The sequence below is a fragment of the Herpailurus yagouaroundi genome, unplaced genomic scaffold, assembly GCF_014898765.1.
Source record: "Herpailurus yagouaroundi ecotype Mexico unplaced genomic scaffold, PumYag 191, whole genome shotgun sequence".
Taxonomy (NCBI): Eukaryota; Metazoa; Chordata; class Mammalia; order Carnivora; family Felidae; genus Herpailurus; species Herpailurus yagouaroundi.
The window spans coordinates 13,625,789-13,638,237 of record NW_024412422.1 but is presented as its reverse complement, the minus strand read 5'-3'; the positions used below and the strand labels follow the sequence as shown (position 1 = coordinate 13,638,237).

Here is a 12,449-nt window from a genome sequence, read left to right as displayed (position 1 = left end):
AGAGAGAGTGAGCAAGCAGGGGAGGGACAGAGAGAGAGGGAGACACAGAATCCAAAACAGGCTCAGAGGTGTCAGCACAGAGCCCAACATGGGGCTCTAACCCACGACTGGTCATGATTTCATACCTGAGCCGAAGTCGGATGCTTAACCGACTGAGCAACCCAGGCACCCCAGAAATAAGGTTGTTCTCAACTGGAAAAACAAAGGCAAATTCATTCTGATTTATGAAATTCAATTTATACACACAAATAGAAAAAGACTACAGAGGCAGAATAAGAGTTGTGATGACCTTTTCTGCACGCTGGGTGGCGGCTGCTGGCTTTCAGCTCCACACTGCCCCCGCAGGCCAGCCTCTGTACTGCTGGCGCTGACAGCCTACAGCCGGCTTTCCCAGACACCTGGCCAGATGGGTTCCGGTTTGGTTCTGTCATTCTTGGCACTGGCAGGAGAATTAGAAGGTTGGACAGAGAAAAAGGAGTTGTTTCTTTTCTCTTTCGGTGGTGGCCTGGAAGCGGCAGCAATCGCTGAGGGTGACCGAGGGCCACTGGAGGCCGCGGCGGTGAAGGGGGAGGCGCAGCAGCCACCTCCTTGCGTCAGCTAACAGCCCTTTCCCCTTCCGCCTCTCCAGCGGCCCCTCGCTCTCCCCTTTGCTTTTCAGTCCTTCTAACACCTTTGTAACCAATTCCTGCCGTCCAATTCTTCTCTGCCTGAAATACCTAGAGTGGTTTCTGTTTTTCTGGCTGGCCTGATACGCTCTGCGGCAAAACTTAGATACATGTTTAACTAGAATTCATTAGAAAGAGTGACGTTATTCTTATTCTTATTTGTATATGAAGAAATAGGATATAAGTAGTTGTTTTTCTTGTGGCCGAAGCAAGATACTTGTGCATTTAGTTTCCTTCCTGTTGGGGTGCAAAAGACTGATGGTCTCTATAAGTTATACAAGTAACTGGTAAAGAAGATTGATTAACTCAAGACATGAGTTCTTTACAAGATAATAATCAAACTACTACGAAGCGCCTCAGTTGTTACTTGTTGGTCAACATTTGACAAGTTATAACACATTGACGGCACAACTTTAAAACCCTAATAAATATGATTAGTTAATAGTAGACTCCAAAGTCCCCTTTGTTCTTCTTAAAAGAGGTTGATCGGCTATGATCCACCAAGAAACATCTAAATGGGAAGAAACACAGAAGCATTTTTATTAATGCCATTTAGTTTTTTCAATAGAAAACAGATAAACTATAAAATTTATGACTTAACTGTATTGCTACATGTGTAAAGGTTACAACTTTACACATAAAGTTATTTGGCATTTAGACAGCTGGACTAGAAAAAAACAGATATATTTTAAGGGCCAAAGATTTGCCTCCTAAATCAATAATCTCCCTTTTAAAAAAAGGTAACCTAGGGGCACCCGGGTGACTGAGTTGGTTAAGTGTCTGACTTTGGCTCGGGTCACGATCTTAGAGTTTGTGAGTTTAAGCCCTGCGTTGGACTCTGGGCTGAGAGCTCACAGTCTGGAGCCTGCTTCAGATTCTGTGTCTCCCTCTCTCTCTCTGCCCCTCCCCCCCCCCAAATAAATAAACATTAAAAAACTTTTTTTGAAAAAAAGAAAAAAAATTTAAAAAGGTAACCTATGCCATTGATCACAACAGATTGGAAGTGACCAAAGGAAGTTATTAATGAAAGTTAACAAAACGCAAGCTTATTTTAACATGCCTGATCTGGACCAAAGGAGGGGAAAAAACCCACAATTACTTAAACATGATTAAAAAATTTTAGGGGCACCTGACTGGTTCAGTCGGTGGAGCATGTGACTCTTGGTCTCAGGGTTGTGAGTTCAAGCCCTACTCTGGGTATAGAGATTACTCAAAAATAAAATCTTTAGGGGCACCTGGGTGGCTCAGTCAGTTGAGCGTCCAACTCAGGTCATGATTCCAGGGTTGTAGGATCAAGCCCCACATCTGGCTCTGTGCTGAGCATGGAGTCTGCTTGGGATTCTCTCTCTCTCCTTTGCCCCCACTCGTGCTCTCTCTCTCTCTTTCTCAAAAAAAAAAAAAAAAAAAAAGTAAAAAATTGTATCATATATATATATAATTTTTTTTTTTAATGTTTATTTATTTTTGAAAGAGAGACAGAGCTTGAGCAGGGGAGGGGCAGAGAGAGAGAGGGAGGGAGACACAGAATCCAAACCAGGCTCCAGGCTCTGAACTGTCAGCACAGAGCCCAATGCAGGGCTCTAACCCACGAACCGTGAGATCATGACCTGAGCCAAAGTCAGACGCTCAACCAACTGAGCCACCCAGGAGCCCCCCCCTTTTTTTTTTTTTTAATTTTTTTTTAACGTTTATTTATTTTTGAGACACAGACAGAGCATGAAGGGGGGAGGGTCAGAGAGAGGGAGACACAGAGTTGGAAGCAGGCTCCAGGCTCCGAGCTGTCAGCACAGAGGCCGACGCGGGGCTCGAACTCACGGACCGTGAGATCGTGACCGGAGCCAAAGTCAGCCGCTTAACCAACTGAGCCACCCAGGTGCCCCCAGGAGCCCCTTATCTTATATTTAAGTTCAGAATAGGAGTAAGAGTGATTTACATGCATATTTTATGTATGAAAACATTTGGAAGGACGTATACTAAAATGTCAAACAGTAAACCTATTTCTGTGTAGTGAGATTTCAAGAGATTAAGGTTTTTTGTTTTTGTTTTTTGGCTCTTGCAAATTTGTTTTTTCTATGGTGAAAATACATATGTCTTTGGTAATTAAAAAGGAGAATTAAAAGAAATTAATGCCCAAGGATAAAATTAATCAGTACGTTTTGAAATTTAGTTTTTCACTTGCTTTGATATGAAAGATAAGACTTTATGAGGAATCATAATGCTGGAAAGCACCCAGGAGACCACGCAGTCCAGATGTGAAAACTAAAGCCTGCAGAGGGTCAGTGAATGGCTGGAGACCACACTGCTGCAGAGAGTAGAACCAGGGCCTCTTGATTTCTGGGCTAAGAGCCCCTCAAACAAAATGCAAAATATAAAAATATACATAGTTAACGCATAAAAATACATTTATCTCCAGGACACAAGAACAAGTTGGGTCAATGTCAAGACCCTAGTGATATAAATGGTGTCACGTCAGAACCTGAGTAACGGTGGGCCAGCTTTACCTTCAGAATTTCACAGGGAGCGGCGTCTGGTGGTACAGGCTTCCCACAATGTTTTGAATATTCAGTTATAAACACTGAAGCTTCATCTAAACTATGGAATCAGAAAGAAAAAGAGCATCAGGAGGAAATCCTCGGGCATGATAAATATGTTTGCTATCTTGACTGTGGCGATGGCTTCACGGGTACATGTATGTCCAAATTTATCATATTGCATACTTGAATTACGTGTAGCCTATATATGTGTGTGTAGCTATGGTTGGATCACAAGTGGTAAGCAAACAGAAAGAAATCCAAGGCTTGGTAATGAGAGAGAGATATGTCCCAAGTGGCCAGCACGGTTAGACTAAATGTAGGGACCAGGAAAGACTTCTATCCTGACAGGGTTTCCCTTCCTTAGTGTCAGCCATTTCTCTCTTCTCCTTTTCACGTTCCAAATCCATTCCCAATCCTAACCCAGAAAGCTTATTTCCAAACTTGTGGCTGCCAGAAAATTAGACAATCAAGCTTAGCAAAAATTAGGTCACATAAAAGCCAGTAACTCTCTGAGCAAATGTCTAAGGAACAAAGTTGTAACTCAAGTTTTAGAGCAGGACTGTGAGATACCTATTTTGGGGGTTTGGAAAGTTTCTTGATTGTCTGATTCCAAGTTCATGTTCTAAGGGACTCAGTTACAAGACAACTAACCTCTGGGCATATGTGGTAATGCTATAGCTTAATATTCAGAGCCTTTCATTACAACCAAATAGTTGTACAATTATTTGATATTTTCCTCCAAAATAAAGATAAATTTTAAGGAAACTCTACAGTAAGTTGTTTTTGTTTGTTTGTTAATTAACTTACCTTAACTCATTTGCCAAATAGTTTACCAGCTCAGTGATGTTGTTGGAATTCATCATATGCAATTTCAACACTTGAAAGTATTTTGTCTTTGCCAAAATCCCAAACTCCTTCTTACTTATGATATTATTCAGAATCAGGTTTCTAATCTATAGAATGATAGGTATCATTAAATTAAAAATGTGTGCAATTGCAAGTTCTTACTCAATACCCCCAAATTCCTTACTATCAGAAGTTAAATTAGCACTGTGTTGTGACTAAGTCTCTTTTTTTAAGGGGGTGGGGAAGGGGATCTGTTTTGGCCCATTTCAGTAACAGATTAAATCAATAAGAAGTAATTGCTCTGAAGCACTTTGGGTGCTTACAACACCCATGAAGTCTGCTTACAACAACAAGCATTTAAGGCTACAGATTTTTCACTGAGCACAGTAGCAAATAAGACAGATGAGGTCTCTACCTTTTAAAAATTTATTAAGGTTTTAATAAAGGCAAAATAATTTTATATATTACCAAATAGGCAGAGATAGTAGTATTCAGCCTACTTTTGATTTAGGGAAAATTATTACCTTCTAATATAAAAGTTTTCATGGCAAAAGGAGATGAAATTGCCTCTTACTTGATGTGAAAATCCTGCCAATTGGCCAGTATTCATATGCTCTTCTAATTGCTGTAAAATGATCTGAGGATTGCACGAGCCCAGAAAATTCTACAGGAAAAAAAAATCAAACACAGTGGAAAAGTATTATTACTACTAATTTCTGTCAAATCTAAAAGGTTTTCATTTTTAAATTTGGAATATCTTTAACCATTTCTATTATAGGAAAAAAACAACTCTATCATATAACAAAAAATTAAAGGAATAAGGAAAAAGACATTTTACAAATACCTATTGTGACAACAAGGGCTGTTTAACAAGCATTTTTGTCATTCTAAGTGCTGAAAGGACTCTATTTAAATACTAAAATTTTGAAAAGCATTAATGGATGAGTTTATGAATAGTCAAAAAACCCCCGAAGTCCAAGGCAAGCACAGATGGCTGTGAGAAAATGGAGTGAACAGACCAAATGACAGATAAAAAATGTGCATGTTCATTTATATAGATCTTTATCTACTGGCTAAACTAACTTTGGGGAAATACTGCAAAACATTCCCAAGTGCTTTGTTCTATTTGTTCTGTATTGTAAAGGGAATGAGTTCGTTTTAAAAGTTCTGTCCTCAGAATGTTCATGGGTCCGTCCCTTTGTCAGACACCCACACACAAACCTGACAATTCCCTCTCTTATCTCCCACATCCAATCACTAAGTGAAGCTGCTCTATTTGGCTCATTCTCACTGCCACCACCCCACTTACAGCACATATCCCCTCGAACCTTCCCTGCCCATTCACAGGCTGGTCCAGGCAAGTGCAACAGCTTCCCACACTTCCGTTCCTGCCTCCTCTCTCCCCCACCAAGCCCAAGGATTGTTCCCTCCAAAACGGTGCCTGAACATTTTACTTTACTTTTCCAGGAAACCTGACAGTTCCTCACTGATAAAGAACAAGGTCCAAACCCCTCTTAAGGCATCCCTTGGATGGACCTTGATCTATCTTTTAGGCTCACCTCCTGCTAAACCTGCATACAAACCTCCCACACCCCTCAGGCTGATGAACTCCTCCTTTGCAAGTCTGGTAAAAAGAAAACACCACCCCTTTTGTGGGGGCACAAGCAGTGGGAGATTTTCTGTCCCTCTGGCAGGCCCAGAAGAATAATTTGCGAGATACCTTAATTTGCTGATGTCTTTTTTCCGAGTGAGGCATGAGCATCAGACAGGCTAGTGCAAAAGCCGGAAGCTCTAACTGGACATACTGCCTGGCAACCGCAATCATGTCGAGATCATCTGAAACTGGGCATCTTCAAGAGCGCACATGAATTTATTAGTAATTTGTCAGATTCACGATATTATGTTGAGTCTTCCAGCTTTCCACAACTGTTACCTGATTGTGCTTTCAATGATTTTAAACATTACAGTGCCGGTGCATCACATACACTTAGTAATGAGTAACTTGAGTCTTCTTCGTGGAACAAAATATCCCACCCACTGGAACACAGAGCACTGACTGCCGCTATGATCATGTCTGGGGCCCACACATGCTTAAAGACACATTCTCAGAAGACTCAAAATCTGTGAGACAACACTTCATGATTTCAGGTAGTGATAAAAATACTCCTGATGTACATTAAAACTAATTTTAGGAAATGCTTATCGAGTATCAGTTTACGAGTTGCACTGCATGTGGAAAGCAGACGTTGTGAAAATAAGAGAGATATTTTATTTTAAAAACAAGTGGTATGTTTAACTTCTCAAGAAAAATGAGTTACTCATTTAAAGAGGTTTATTAAAAAGAAATTTCATAAACAACACATATGATTTTGAGGGGGTAGGAAAACAATTATTTTACTTACTCTAGAACAGCGATGAGACTCTCTCGACAATCTGATAACTGACTGGGGCTCAGAGGACAAGATGCTGAAAAGAAACAATAATGTGTACACACACGCACACACACACACACACACACACACACAGCTATAAAACGCTACTGTCAATGTTTCAGGGGAGAGAAAAATACCTGAAAGTAGGGGTATCTGAACCACACGCTGCCAAGCTTTGCTGAAGTAGGGAACCTGGGGAAACAAGCATGTTATAGGATTTGCGCCAGTCTCTCGGTTTTGCGGTCACAGAATTATATACTTAGAGCATATGTTCTGGATCCTAAGACCAAAAACGTAAATTGGTATCTCCTTATTCAAGATGGTTAGATTTTAGGATAATATTCTTTCCTTCTCTCTCTTTTTTAAAGTAAACTCTGTACCCAATGTGGGGCTCAAACTTGATCTCATGATTCTGAGATCAAGAGTCACATGCTCTACTGATTAAGCCAGCCAGGGGTCCTTAGATAATTCTCTTCATAAGTGTATAGTTCAGGATCTTATTACACAATCTTGGCTGATTTGTTATGGTTTTGTGTGGGGAAAAAAGTGTCAGAAAACAAAACTCACACTGTTGTGTGCCACAAACTGTGTGAGAGTCACAGGAAAGGGGCAACCAGACAAGAGAAAGGATTTCAAAAAGGAATAAGGCAACAACATACGTTTCCACTCATAGGAGAGGGGTTAAATGACTCAGGATATATTTTGCTCCATATTATGGAGAATAATTAAGAGTTCAAAGTCATGGGGCACCTAAGTGGCTCAGTTGGTTAAGCGTCCAACCTTGGCTCAGGTCATGATCTTGAAGTTCATGGGCCCTGTCTCAGGCTCTGTGTTGACAGCTCAGAGCCTGGAGCCTACTTTGGATTCTGTGTCTCCCTCCCTCTCTGCCACTCCTCTGCTCGCACTCTGTCTCTGTCTCTGTCTCTCTCTCTCTCTCTCTCTCAAAAATAAACAAACACATAAAAAAAAAAGAGTTTAAAGTCATGAGATACCAAAAAGACTAAATGTACAGGTTTCATAAGATCCAACAATTCCACTCCTAAGCATATGTTCGAGAGAAAAACACACATCCACATAAAAACTTGTACACAAATGTTCACGGGGCACCATTATTCATAATAACCCAAATACCCTTCAACTGATGAATAGACAAATAAAATGCAGGTGTGTCCACACAGTACACATGAGTCAGCAGTAAAAAGGAATGAGGCCCTGACACCCACTCCCATGCAGATGAACCAAAAACATGACACCGAATAAAAGGAGAACAGAAGGCCACGTGGTGCAGGATTCTGTTGATATGACATGTCCAGCACAGACACTTCCAGGGGCAGGAGAGGGAGGAATAGTGAGTGACTGTTAATGGGTATGGGGCATACTTCCGGGGTAAAGAAAATGTTCTAGAATTAGATAGTGGTGATGGTTGCATAACATTGTGAATATACTAAAAACCACTTAATTATACACTTTATTTACTTTTTTGGGAAAGGTTTTTTTTTTTTTTAAGTAATCTCTACCCCCAACGTGGGGCTCGAACTCACAACCCTGAGATCAAGAGTCACATGGTCTTCTGACTGAGCCAGCCAGGGTCCCCTTAGCTGTACACTTTAAAAGGGTACATTTTAGGGGTCCCTGGGTGGCTCAGTTGATTAAGCATTTGACTCTTGATTTCTGTTCAGGTCATGACCTCAGTTCGTGGGATCGAGCCCCGTATCAGGCTCTGTGCTGACAGCATGGAGACTCTTGAGATTCTCTCTTTCCCCCTCTCTCTGCCCTTACCCTGCTTATGCTCACACACTTGTTCTCTCTCAAAATAAATAAATATTAAAAAACAAATAAAAGGGTAAGTTTTACAGGGAATTACATCTCAATTGAGAAAATAAAGGTAGGGGGGCACCTGGGTGGCTCAGTTGGTTGAGCTTCTGACTTCAGCTCAGGTCATGATCTCACGGTTCATGAGTTCGATCCCCCATCGGGCTCACTGCTCTCAGCCTGTCAGTGCACAGGCTGCTTCAGATCCTCTCTCCCTTTCTCTCTGCCCCTCCCCACCTTGTGCTCTCCCCAAAATAAATAATAATTTTAAAAAATTAAAAAAAAAAAAAAAAAGGTGGGTCTCTGAGCTCTATGGAACTATCTCCAAAACACCAATGTTATGTGGAAAAAACACTTTATCTAGCATGTGATTGCATGTACATGTACAAAAATGTATATATCCCTCCCCCCACACTTATATGCTACTAGGAAAGTTCTAGAAGAAAACATAAGAAACTATAAACAGTAGTTACTTCTGGGGAGATAATTTTGAAGGGAAATGGTAAAGGAGAATTTTCAAGTTTTACTCAGCATGTTTCAATGTTGTTCTAATTTATTAAGCTACGAATAGATGATATATTTCTACATTACATATTATAACAATTATGTGGTATACAACTTGTGAAATTTAGAAAAGATGAGTAAGTCATTGTGTCTGATTTAAAGATCTTCTAAGTTCAAGAAGGGCAGGAATATATGCTTAAAACAAATTATACCATGGCAGGTGTTACAGCAGAACCAGTGTTTTGAGAGCATAAATGAAGATGCAGCTCAGTAGGCCTGGAGAACACGGGCAAGTGATGTCCTCAAGTGACCTCTGAACTAAATATTCTGGGTCCCAGCACCATTTTATTTTTTAAATGTCTATGTATTGGGGGGGGGGGGGCAGCAGAGGGGCAGAGAGAGAGAGGGAGAGAGAATCCCAAGCAGGCTCTGTCAGTGCAGAGCCTGATGAGGGGCTCGAACTCACGAACCACATGATCATGACCTGAGCTGAAATCAAGAGTCAGATGTTTAAGTAACTGAGCCACACAGCGCCCCCTGGCACCATTTTAACAGGACATCAGGTCTGTTCTTTTTTTAAATTTTTTTAACGTTTATTTATTTTTGAGAGAGAGAGGGAGAAAGAGCAAGAGAGAGAGAGAGAGCATGAGAGGCGGAGGGGCAGAGAGAGAAGGAGACACAGAATCTGAAGCAGGCTCCAGGCTCTGAGCTGTCAGCACAGAGCCCGACGTGGGGCTCGAACTCACAGAGTGCAGATCATGAGCCAAGTGAGAGGCTTAACTGATTGAGCCACCCAGGCGCCCCAGGTCCATTCTTTTAAACATTTTTTTTTTTAAGTTTATTTATTTTGAGAGAGAGACACATGCAGAGAGAGCATGTGAGCAGGGGAGGGAGGGAGGGAGGGAGTGAGAATGAGAGAGAGTGAGAGTGAGAGTGAGAGAGAGAGAGAGAGAGAGAGAGAGAATATCCCAAGCAGGCTCTGCACTGTGACTGCACAGCCCAGACATCAGGTCCATTCTTCACTTGAGCCGGTGACTTCACCCAGTGCACCCAGCAGCCACAGGCCGTCAAGTATAAAGATTAAGTTCTATACAATTTATTTTAGGAAACTACATACCTGCCATAACGAATGGATACTAGAAATGGCGGTTAAAACTTTCCTTAGGTAAGGGATCTGTGAAAACAATAAAATACAGTTCTGAGTATCACTAAAATGGAAAGCTTCAACGTGAAATATCAGATTCTTAAATTTTCAAAAGAGGTATCAGTAAAATGTATCCACCATGAGAACCAAAGAAACTCACTTCCTAAATCACAAACATCAAAAAAGGGCAGGGAAACTTCCATTTCTTTCCAGCGAAATTTATGTCAGTTTTGAGTTAGCACTTCCTCTGGCCTAACACCAAGTTAAGTTTGGCACGAACCCAACAAGTCCATGTTTGCAGCGTACATCTGTTCGATACAAGCATCAGTGCAGAATGCTTAAGAGATGCTATGAGAAAGCTTTAACACACTGCAGTCTAGGGCACTGAGTCTCACCATATTGAAGCCAAGAAGCTTCTGCAAGAGTCCATTCCAAAGCTGCAGGTCATAGATTTTGTACTCCAAACAAAGTTCAGTCACCAACCTTACTGCCTAAAGCAGAAGAGACATTAAAAAAAAAAAATCATACTGCTTCAAAAACAAACAAACAACAAAAACCCATACTGCTTCAAGATACCAGGAAATCAAAGCACCTTTGGAAAAGGTAGGGTGGCCACACACAAAATGTTTATAATCTAGATGTGTCTATTGCCTAATTTCAGTGAAGCCCTCCTATCTCTCTAATGAAAGTAAAAAAGATTAAGATTATTCTCTTTCTTGCTTGCTGTCATGGATTCAAAGAGCATCTTGGGGCTTCCCTGTCCTTTTTCTATCCAAGATCAGTTTGCCTGTTGGCCTCATAACCCTCACGCCCTAGGCTCCAACTGCCTCGGAGACTAAATTCCCACAGGCAATGAGGAAGAAGAGAAGTGACGTCCCTCCTGACATAGGGACACTCTCTGTCCCTACCCATCTGGATGAGGACACACAGGCCTTGGGAAGGGATTACAAAAGTGTCCCTTTGTGGGTGGAGATTAGGCCCTAGGCTTTAAGGGGCAGAGGTAAGGGGATCCTACAAGTTGCCTGTCACCTGTCAGGATAGGAAAGTAGAAACAGTCTCAGAGCAGCAAATTTCTTAAAGAATGAAGAATTTCTCTGGTTTTAGGCATTTTAGTGAAAACAAGGGTATCTGAGAAGATGGGGACCCCACCCTCAGACAACTCCATGTACATACCATGGATTCATGGCTGTGGTTTTTCCATAGACCCTTAATCATTCCTTCTTTAGGACTGTTGCAAAATAATTCATATGTGATGGGGATATTCAAAGTCTCAAACGATGCCAGAAAAGTTATACATTTCAAATAAGATCTGGAAAACAGAGGCATTTATGGGAATCATTCTTACAGGCCACATTTACATTTAAGATAAAAGCCACCAGAGGGCAATTATTAAGCCTGTTTGTTTTTAAATGTCTATTTTTTAGGCTTCTAAATATATTCACTGAATATAATATTAGAAATAAATCAATATGAGCAAGATCAAGAAAACATTCAGTTCCTAAATGCCTCAAAAAACTAGGGAAACAAGATGTTCTCAGAGGCCTACATCCCCTTTGCCAAAAGGTCAAGGGCACTCAAGGCATAGCATTCTAATGAACTCTCACAAACTAAGGGGTTTAAATGTTACATTTCCAAAGAACCCATCTGTTTCCTATTAATACAATTTAAAAATTTCTACTTACTTCACTTCTTGCATGGGTTTTTTGAAGAGAGATTCTATAGTTTCCTTGTCGGCCAAATATAGGAGACACTGAAGAGCTCGAGCTCTGTGGGCAAAAGTTAACTGGCGCACACCCAGCGTCTGAAAAACCAATGCAAGTTTGCAGAGACACATGCATGTTGCAGCTGGGTACGTGAGTTTCAACTTAGCTAGCATAAGCATCGTGAAAAACAAAAATTAAAGTCAATCTCTGCCCTTAGGGAGCCAGTGGTTCTCAAAGCATGGTCCACAGACCCTTGGCGGACATTCCTCAAACTCTTATAGGTGGGAAAGGGTCAAAGTTACTTTCACAGCATCACAAAGATATTATTTGCCTTTAGGCTGTGTTCATACTTGCACTGGTGGGTGAAAGTGTTGGCACTAATCACAGGAACACGCTGTTGCTGGGGCAGCTGTGGTGTGCATCACAGCCATGCATGCACAGTATTGAAAACCAAAGGTGACTTCCACTTAACAAGGTTCTCGACAGAGCGGTAAAAATTAGTTTTACGAAACCTCACCTCTTGAATACGTTGAGTTCACACTTGAAAACATTAATTAAAATGTATTCATCAATGTGTGTGACCGAATGGGAAGTACACGTAAAGCACAATGCAGTCTTACGACTTATGAATAGTTGTGAGCTGAAGCAGCCACTTTAAATGGAACGCCATTTTTACTTGAAACAATGACTATCAGATAAACTAATATGAGGAAGAAAGAAAGAAGAAAGAAAGAAAGAAAGAAAGAAAGAAAGAAAGAAAGAAAGAAAGAAAGAGAAAGAAAGAAAGAAAGAAAGAAAGAAAGAAAGAA

The 12,449-nt window shown here is 40.9% G+C and overlaps 1 protein-coding gene and 1 long non-coding RNA gene across 3 annotated transcripts in view; one reads left to right on the top strand and one right to left on the bottom strand.

The window, feature by feature from the left end:
• Window positions 1-215: 215 nt before the first annotated feature.
• KNTC1 (kinetochore associated 1) overlaps window positions 216-12,449 on the bottom strand; it is a 74,272-nt gene continuing 62,038 nt past the window's right edge. For both annotated transcript variants that reach the window (XM_040443966.1, XM_040443965.1), the window contains exons 54-64: window positions 11,620-11,738; window positions 11,111-11,246; window positions 10,333-10,428; window positions 9,911-9,967; window positions 6,615-6,669; window positions 6,448-6,511; window positions 5,766-5,895; window positions 4,620-4,709; window positions 4,007-4,152; window positions 3,167-3,257; window positions 216-1,176 (exon numbers count right to left, since the gene is read on the bottom strand). In XM_040443966.1, the coding sequence (XP_040299900.1) occupies window positions 1,156-1,176; window positions 3,167-3,257; window positions 4,007-4,152; window positions 4,620-4,709; window positions 5,766-5,895; window positions 6,448-6,511; window positions 6,615-6,669; window positions 9,911-9,967; window positions 10,333-10,428; window positions 11,111-11,246; window positions 11,620-11,738 (1,005 nt within the window). In that variant the 3' untranslated portion in view covers window positions 216-1,155. The remainder of the gene's footprint in view (window positions 1,177-3,166; window positions 3,258-4,006; window positions 4,153-4,619; window positions 4,710-5,765; window positions 5,896-6,447; window positions 6,512-6,614; window positions 6,670-9,910; window positions 9,968-10,332; window positions 10,429-11,110; window positions 11,247-11,619; window positions 11,739-12,449) is intronic.
• LOC121010376 (uncharacterized) overlaps window positions 6,425-12,449 on the top strand; it is a 19,324-nt gene continuing 13,299 nt past the window's right edge. The window contains exons 1-2 of the long non-coding RNA XR_005781124.1: window positions 6,425-6,531; window positions 8,585-8,588. This is a non-coding gene — a long non-coding RNA (uncharacterized LOC121010376). The remainder of the gene's footprint in view (window positions 6,532-8,584; window positions 8,589-12,449) is intronic.